The sequence below is a fragment of the Aplysia californica genome, unplaced genomic scaffold (assembly GCF_000002075.1).
Source record: "Aplysia californica isolate F4 #8 unplaced genomic scaffold, AplCal3.0 scaffold01250, whole genome shotgun sequence".
Classification (NCBI taxonomy): domain Eukaryota; kingdom Metazoa; phylum Mollusca; class Gastropoda; order Aplysiida; family Aplysiidae; genus Aplysia; species Aplysia californica.
Window position 1 is genome coordinate 62,696 of NW_004798520.1, and position 8,999 is coordinate 71,694.

General features: G+C 39.5%; 1 protein-coding gene across 1 annotated transcript in view; it reads right to left on the reverse strand.

The window, feature by feature from the left end:
* Positions 1 to 419: 419 nt before the first annotated feature.
* Positions 420 to 8,999, reverse strand: part of LOC101859457 (ATP synthase subunit C lysine N-methyltransferase) — a gene marked incomplete at its 3' end in the record, with an annotated part of 19,695 nt that continues 11,115 nt past the window's right edge. The window contains 3 exon segments of the mRNA XM_035973464.1: positions 420 to 470; positions 2,107 to 2,244; positions 4,376 to 4,761. Of these exon segments, the coding sequence (XP_035829357.1) occupies positions 420 to 470; positions 2,107 to 2,244; positions 4,376 to 4,723 (537 nt within the window).

The window sequence follows — 8,999 nt, forward strand, 5'->3', positions numbered from 1 at the left end:
TCCAGAAGAAAAACCCCCCAATAGACAAGTTCCCGCTGTTGGAATACAAAGGGAACTACAGAATATTTTGTAAAATTCCACCCGATTACCTCCCTTCTTTATCAATGACATTTTCCCTTCAGATTAGTCTTCCTTTTCTTGTCAACTTCGTTGATTATCTCGGCCTTCAATTCGAATGAGAAACATTTCCTTTTGTCTTTGTTGGAAGCCATCTTTTCCTCAGTCTCGTTGCTTGTGCTGTCTATCGTACCGGAAGGCCTACTGTAGAACTGGTCAATATTGGGCTGTCTATGGCACCGGTAGGCCTACTGTAGAACTGGTGAAGTGGATGTGTGCGTATGCCTGAGCATCAACGACCACAATTCAATGAATCAGGAATCACACACTACACGCTCTCCTCTTTTTATACACCCACTTACCATAGTCTCAACTCCGAAGATGACAACGTTTTTGTAACAGGACAAGTCCGTCTGGAGAGAACAAAGCAAAAGCGTGCCGTAAGTCTTTAGAACGAGATAAGTCAGCAAAGACAAACATGGCTTCAGATTAAATATAATAATAATTTTTTTTAAACTAATCAAAGTTTATTTCTCACCATAGAGGGAAAGTTGGGTCACAATGGTAAACACACATACATAAATACATAATCAAACACACAAATACATAATCAAACACACAAATATATAATCAAACACACAAATATATAATCAAACACACAAATACATAATCAAACACACAAATACATAATCAAACACACAAATATATAATCAAACACACAAATACATAATCAAACACACAAATACATAATCAAACACACAAATACATAATCAAACACACAAATACATAATCAAACACACAAATATATAATCAAACACACAAATACATAATCAAACACACAAATACATAATCAAACACACAAATACATAATCAAACACACAAATATATAATCAAACACACAAATACATAATCAAACACACAAATACATAATCAAACACACAAATACATAATCAAACACACAAATATATAATCAAACACACAAATATATAATCAAACACACAAATATATAATCAAACACACAAATACATAATCAAACACACAAATACATAATCAAACACACAAATATATAATCAAACACACAAATATATAATCAAACACACACATATATAATCAAACACACAAATATATAATCAAACACACAAATATATAATCAAACACACAAATACATAATCAAACACACAAATACATAATCAAACACACAAATACATAATCAAACACACAAATATATAATCAAACACACATACACAAATATATAATCAAACACACAAATATATAATCAAACACACATACACAAATATATAATCAAACACACAAATATATAATCAAACACACAAATATATAATCAAACACACAAATATACACATACAAAGAACACCAAATACAAGATACCTTTACCAATGCAGATAGTTTTATATAGTCTACATATAATAGCCTATACCATATATTTGATTTTCATTTTTTTAAAATATTTTTTTTGATAAACAACAATGATGCTGAAATATTCCTAGACACAGTTTGGAAAAATAAGAGGGAGAGCTCCTTTCTAGAGCCAGCTGGCACTGTAAGGGATACCTCATGGCAGCAAGACACAGACACTCTGTATAGCAGCAAGACACAGACACTCTGTATAGCAGCAAGACACAGACACTCTGTATAGCAGCAAGACACAGACACTCTGTATAGCAGCAAAACACAGACACTCTGTATAGCAGCAAGACACAGACACTCTGTATAGCAGCAAGACACAGACACTTTGTATAGCAGCAAGACACAGACACTCTGTAAAACATACTCTCAACCTAGGAATTGAATACGCATCTTTTGTGTGTTAGGTAAAAAGATTCTATCTCTCTCGTCTCGCATCACACAGACACTGATTGTGGAGGGGGGAGGAGGGTCTATGTTGTTTTATGTTGATAGATTAAATGAATAAAAGAAAATAAGCGTTTGAAGTCATCATTTTTTTCATCCAAAATTTGTGTTCATTTTGGCATCCTTACATATGTACATCTGATGTCTGATTCAGTCTGAGCTACTGTTCCAACATACCTTCCACAAATCTCTGCGGAAGAAGTTGGTCTCTGAATGGACGTTTTGCCTCCACGCCACCCACCGGGAATACCACACCAGCCAGCGGTTGAGCTCCACGCCAGACGCCTGGAAGCCTCGCTCGGCAGCCGCAATGGTCTGCAAGGGGGGACAATAAAAAGAAAGAAAAAAACATTCCAATAACTTCCAAGTTTTATCTAACAGCTTGGTACCTTGTTTGTTCTGGTTGGAGTATTACACAAAGTCAGATGAGAGTGCGGGTCTCAAGTTGGGGGGGATTTTACCGAAGTTCACAGCACGGCTTGGTTTGGCTTTTTCAACTCACTTCAGACGGCTCACACAACAGTTGCGTGACCCCCGCCGCGACGGGTCTCACAAGCCCTGCGTGACCAACTTTGGAATTTTTTTTCACTCTACAAATCACGCACGGATCGCGAGACCCGCCTCGTACCCTTGTTTGGCCAAGCCTGAGCTACTTAGACTTCGTTTCGTATCTCTGGGGCCGGTAGTTTTTAAGTTATTGAAGGTGAAGGACATTGACCCCAACTGGGGTTGAACAGACCGGAACTCGCACTTTGTTTTTTTCTATACAGCTGATAGTAATCCGACAGTCGCGTCGTAGTAACGGTCGAAGAAGTCGCATGAACAAGAATCACATAATTTCGCCGTTTTCTATACTTCTGTACGTTTTACTAGTTCTAGTGTCTCAAAATATGATGTGTCTAATAGTTAAGATCCTGGATATGTACCCGAACACGGCCCGAGTCGTAGTTCTAGGACTAGATCTAGCTCTAGTACCGGTGTTGTTTTTCGCGCAACGAAATCACAACGACGTGCCGTACATCTGTCTCACGTAATTCAGTGTATGGGTCTGAATCAATGCACAGACCAGCTTTTATATTTTCACCAAACACTCGCACATGTATGCAAATCAAACCAGAACACTTTGAACTTTTATTTTTGTTGGTGTAGTGAATTTCATTCTACTTGTCATGTGTCTGGAAATTTTTCGGAAAATCAAATTCATGCCAATTTTTAAAAAATCATACAAATTAAAATATTACACTTAGACAACTTTAGTTTTTTTGTGTTAGATTAAGCTTGAATGTTACTTTACTGTGTCAAAAAATAATTACAATAGGGTAATTCTGAGAGTTGTGGTGATTTATTGAAATACCCCCCAAAACGCCAGTCTTCAACGCTTGTGACTGGTGAAAGGGCCCAGTCGCAAGTGAGTTAATGTCGAAATAGCTGAAGTATATTTAAAAACACAAAGTAAAAGTTCATTTGTTGAATAACAGTAGTTAACAGGTTTAAAATGACATTGTATTTACAGTTTGCCGTAAAGACCAATGGCCTTTGTATAGGTAATTCTGTTAGGATCAAGAACAGAGCAAGTTTTCCAGATTAGTGTACTTAGATTTAGAACATTTCCTTCAGGTCTCTCCAAAGTCCAGACATTCTATTAGGATGGGCCTGATGGTTCGGTCAGCGTCACATGCAGTATCTGGTTCAGATCCAGGGCTCAAATAACTCCACAATGAGTCTTCTGACCGATCACCGTAATTCATCTCCCTGTCTGAACCCATCCTGTTACAAACAAAATCCAGCACTGTGTAGTTTTAGTAAGAGTTTTACGGCATTTGCAACACAATAAATAAGGTCATAAAAGTGTGTTACTAGAGAGAAATATACAGAGAAAAAGAGGAGGAGAGATAAAGACGATAGATGAAATCATCATGTCTGCTCAGGAATGGGAGAAAGGGTTGCACACTTCATTGTTCACAGATTTTGAGGAAGATTTATAAACTTTATTATAATCAACAATTATATTTCCAACACTGCTGAGTGCAGTTATCATTAATCTTCTATTTAAAACAAAAGTTAACATTTTCTCATGACAAGAATATATACTAAAAAGCTGACAATAAGGAAAACGACAACTGTCTCAAATGTGCACTGCTATAGTGACATGCAGGCATCACTTTTCCAGTAAGAGAAAAAAAAGGATATATATATATATATGGTCTATGTTCTATATCTTCAGCAAGTTGTTCAAATGTACAATGCCCAGATGAGAAATTATTTAATGAAGATTTTCAGGGAACAATTTCGTAATTGGAAAATATGTCGATATGTCCAAATGTCAATACATCGGCTGTCAATGTAAGTGGATTATACAGTACATCTGAATAGCTGGGCGACAGTTTAAAGAGAACGGTCCCGGCACGTTCGAGAAACACTGACCAGTCACAAGGTGCACACTTACAATCCGACCATCTCCACTGCCAATGTCAATGAGACTCCCAGTCCTCCCTCTCAAAGCCCTCAACACATTGGAAACTTGCTCCGACGAGGCTGGGATGTAAGGCAAGGCAAACCGTCGAAGTCCTGGCAAGACAAATGGAGCCATGACAGCCGTGACGCCAGCGACAAAGGCGCCAGAGACGCCCAGCATCACCGCCCCTCGGCGACTCAGTTTGGGAGGCTGTGAGTGCTTCCCCGCCGCTGACAGCTCGGCGCAGATGTCACATTCTTCCACTGTCGCGCCCGGAGAGGAAAGTCTGGTCGAGGTCAGGGGGTCTGGCGGGGGAGGGGAAGATTTTGCCACATTCATACTTCGGGCACTGTCCACCACTGGTCAAAGCTGCCGTCCTGGGAATCAAAACAGCAACAATGTTGATCGGTCAAATATTGCAGAGTTGTCTTGTGACCCTCAGCTCCCCAAATGACCTAAATGGTGTCACTCAGAGTAGAGCATAGATATTTAAAACAAATTAACAATTACAATTTTCTTTCATTCGTTATTTTAAAACAAAATTCGACACTTTCATAAAATTTGACATTTAAGCAACATATTTCATCAAACTGATATGTGTAGGTAGTGGTTGTGGATCATAATTATCACTTGTTCACCCTGATTTTGGCTTTCTTTTTTCAATTTACAAAACAAAGGCTGAATAAAATCACGACCAACTAAAGTTGCAAACTTAATTTTTTACTGAACCTCTCAAGACTAGATCTCTACAAACGACCCATGATCTCATACCCTAGTGTACTTTGTCGTAGTAGACAACACTATCACTTTAGAGATCTCTATTCATGCTATACTTTGAGAACTAATGATTGTTAGGCCTACGCCTTAGCCTTAGTATAGATGCCATGATCTAGGCTATTACCGTCCAGGAGGCTACACTGGCTAACTATATATATATCTATATTATATGACATAAATAAAATATGACGAGAGATGAAAATGTTCAAGCTCTATGCACACAACGTTTCCAGTTCCAACCAGACTAATAAATTGTTCAAGCTAGGGACTTGGAGTTACTGGTGCGAACGTATAATAAAATTATAATAATTGTATTGTTAATTGAATTTGTAGACCTATCTTAACTATCTATCTTTGCTGCAGCGCAGGACAGGGTGAAGTGGAAGTCCATGATCGCCCACGCCAGTCGGCAAGGCACCGGATGATGACGATGATCTAGTCCCCGTCCCAGTCTAAACACTCAACTCAACTTTTCAATCTTTCATTGATTACTTACATGGTGAACTTAATGACTTTGCAGTGAGCTAAAGCTCTGACTGGTGACTGCTAAGTGTTTAGTTTTAAAGTAAGGTTTTACGGCACTCGCAACTAACTGCATAAAAGGTCATATGAGCGCCAAGGGGTGGATGTCAACAGAGAAGTCCTTACAGGGAATCAGGCTTACTCTGCTCATCTCTCTATCCTCAACTGCACAAAGTCTGCTTCAACTATCAAGGTACCCCGGAAATAGCGGGTCACAAGAGAGAGACAAACATACAAAAGAAGTAGAGGAAAATGACGAAGGTAAGGAAAGGATGAGGAAAGAAATAGCAGCAGCAGTTCCCTCTATGTTGTTCCGGCACAGTATAAAGTATGAGCATGACATAGATAAATCAGCCCATTTACAATTCCACTGTACATAAAACATGTTAATAACCCCCCCCCTCCCCCATATGGCGACTGTGAGTGTGAGTGAGGTGACTAGATTTCTAGATCTTGACATTCTTGACTTTGACCGAGGTCTTTGGGTAGGCCCTGGCCCTAGACTAGATCTACAGGACCGTTGCTTACTATTCAATCATGCCAATGCATGTACAAGATATCCTCATCAAGCAATTGATCGAAACCAATGTGATTTTTCGAATCCTCAGAGATGTTGCTGTATATATGTCTGTCACACACAGAATTCTATCTGTGGTCTGTCACAACTCCTCACGACTCACGGTCACCGTTTCTTACGTGTTTGTGTGATGATAGCAGCTAGCAGTTGTCTGCAGTAGAAAAACTAGCTACTCAACACTCAATTTTCGCATCGGATAAGTGGAAAATTAATAATTCTGGGAATTTTGATACCAAATTTATAAAACGATATTTAAAGAAAATTATGAACGTTTAACATTTTATATTTGTGGCCACCTCACGGAATGTGAATAGCACGATGTTCAGAGACAGCTCACGCATAAACAAACTCCGCTGCACAAACTAAACTTCTTCAGTCAAGACACCTCACCCCCCCCCCCCCCTAGACATCTGGTAATTCGAAATTATCAAAATTTGATATCCTCAAAAAATGGGCCGGACGCCAATATCATCCTTTTTGCAAAGAGGAGGCAAAGATTTGTTTGCCATAGACCCATTTCTGGAGGAGCCTGTGGCTTTAGTTCCCGCCCAGGTCTGTGGTCTTGCAGCAGTCTGGTACATCTGCCATTGACATCACACATCTACACGTTCTGTCGGAGGCAAGGAGATTAAAAGTAGTTCTAAGCTCCTTGGTCTGAGGCTAACACAGCACGTGGACATGGGTGTCGGGCGCCTCTATGAAATACATTATGATTGTCAAGGTTCTGTCAGTCACTAGCAGCGCGCTGAGCAGGGATACTGACTTCAAGTTTCCATTATACGTAGTCAAGGCAAAGATCGTGTATACGGTTAGAGAATCTTTGGTCAAGGCACGGTGCACTCACTGTGGTATACGCTTCTATACTATCTACTGAGAGTCTAGACTGTGGTAAACACTCCTATATATACTATCTACTGAGTGAGAGTCTAGACTGTGGTATACACTCCTATATATACTATCTACTGAGTGAGAGTCTAGACTGTGGTATACGCTCCTATATATACTATCTACTGAGTGAGAGTCTAGACTGTGGTATACGCTCCTATATATACTATCTACTGAGAGTCTAGACTGTGGTGTCCGCTCCTATATATACTATCTACTGAGTGAGAGTCTAGACTGTGGTATACGCTCCTATATATACTATCTACTGAGAGTCTAGACTGTGGTATACGCTCCTATATATACTATCTAATGAGAGTCTAGACTGTGGTGTCCGCTCCTATATATATACTATCTACTGAGTGAGAGTCTAGACTGTGGTATACGCTCCTATAATATACTATCTACTGAGTGAGAGTCTAGACTGTGGTATACACTCCTATATATACTATCTACTGAGTGAGAGTCTAGACTGTGGTATACACTCCTATATATACTATCTACTGAGTGAGAGTCTAGACTGTGGTCAAGGCACGGTCCACTGTGGTCTATACCCCACCTCCTGGCGAGCTGTGGAGGGTCAACTTCATGTGGTCTGACCAATACGTTCTTACACTGACGTCTCTCTGAGTCTCGGGTGTGGCCGCGGCAGCGTTGGTGAGCCACAACCTCACAGACGAGCGGCTTGTCAAGTCCTGGGCCCTTGTACAGGTGAGACGACAGTGTTTGTCTTTCCCTCAATAACCGACACAAATAAATAAGCGACTTTGTAAACTTGGCATGTGTCCACACCGTGTTCTGCAGTGTGGGAATGGGTCTCCGAATCTGAATAGGGCACTTGGAATTGCAAAATAAAAATTAAACAAACATTAATAGATCTACTTCTCTTCAAATATATTTTTAAAAATTAATATAGGCCTACTCACCAACGCACTCCTTGAGAACATATTCAAGAAAATTGGTGGAATATATTATTACAACGATATTATTATTATTATTATTATCAGCTCGGCTATCACGGGTTAGTGGGCGGTGCACCGACATACGACGCTCGTCTGCCTCGTCTGGCTTATGCTCGGTCAAGGAAAGTTCCCAAGTGTCGGGGCTTTCACTGACACTGACACATATATTGGTCCTAATACTGTTTACATAATATTCTTATGGAAAAATGAATGAGCTTTTCAGCCATATATTTACACTTTAAATATTTCAATAAAGCCCGTTCAAAAAAGTGTTTCAAAATATTTGATTGCAATTTTTATGCACTTTGAGTTGAAATTACAGCCAGCTAAAAGTATACTGGAAGAGACATCAATTGAAGTACATTGTACTTTAGTAAGGAGTTGATTACATTGTAGTCGATTTAACAAGATAGGAGCACCGACGATTGGAAAACACATTGGGCTGTGGAAGTTCGAAAGACACTGAGAAGCAGATTCAAAGCAGTGCTGGACTTTACCCTATGTAATATTTATTTATTTATTTATTTATTTATTTATTTATTTATTTATCTATTTGTTTTCTTCGCTTATCCGGTGATTTCACATGAAAGATTACGGGCAACAATTAGTAAACATTATCATACTGGAGTGGGATCCCACAAGCGAGGGTATCTCGATCACCCGCTGCACGCCATTTTCGCTCAGTTCATGTACCGGTACGCAGGTCTGCGCGTATTAGTTAGATCTACTTTGACCACTTTCCAAACAGGTCTAAAATAGATGTATAGAATCCTGTTTTGATTCCTCTCCCAACAACAACAACAAATGTGATCGGCGGCCACAGACACTGTCTTTTTGTGTACGTGCGTCCGAGTACTTGTGTGTGTGTGTGTGTGTGTGTGTGTGTGTGTGGAAA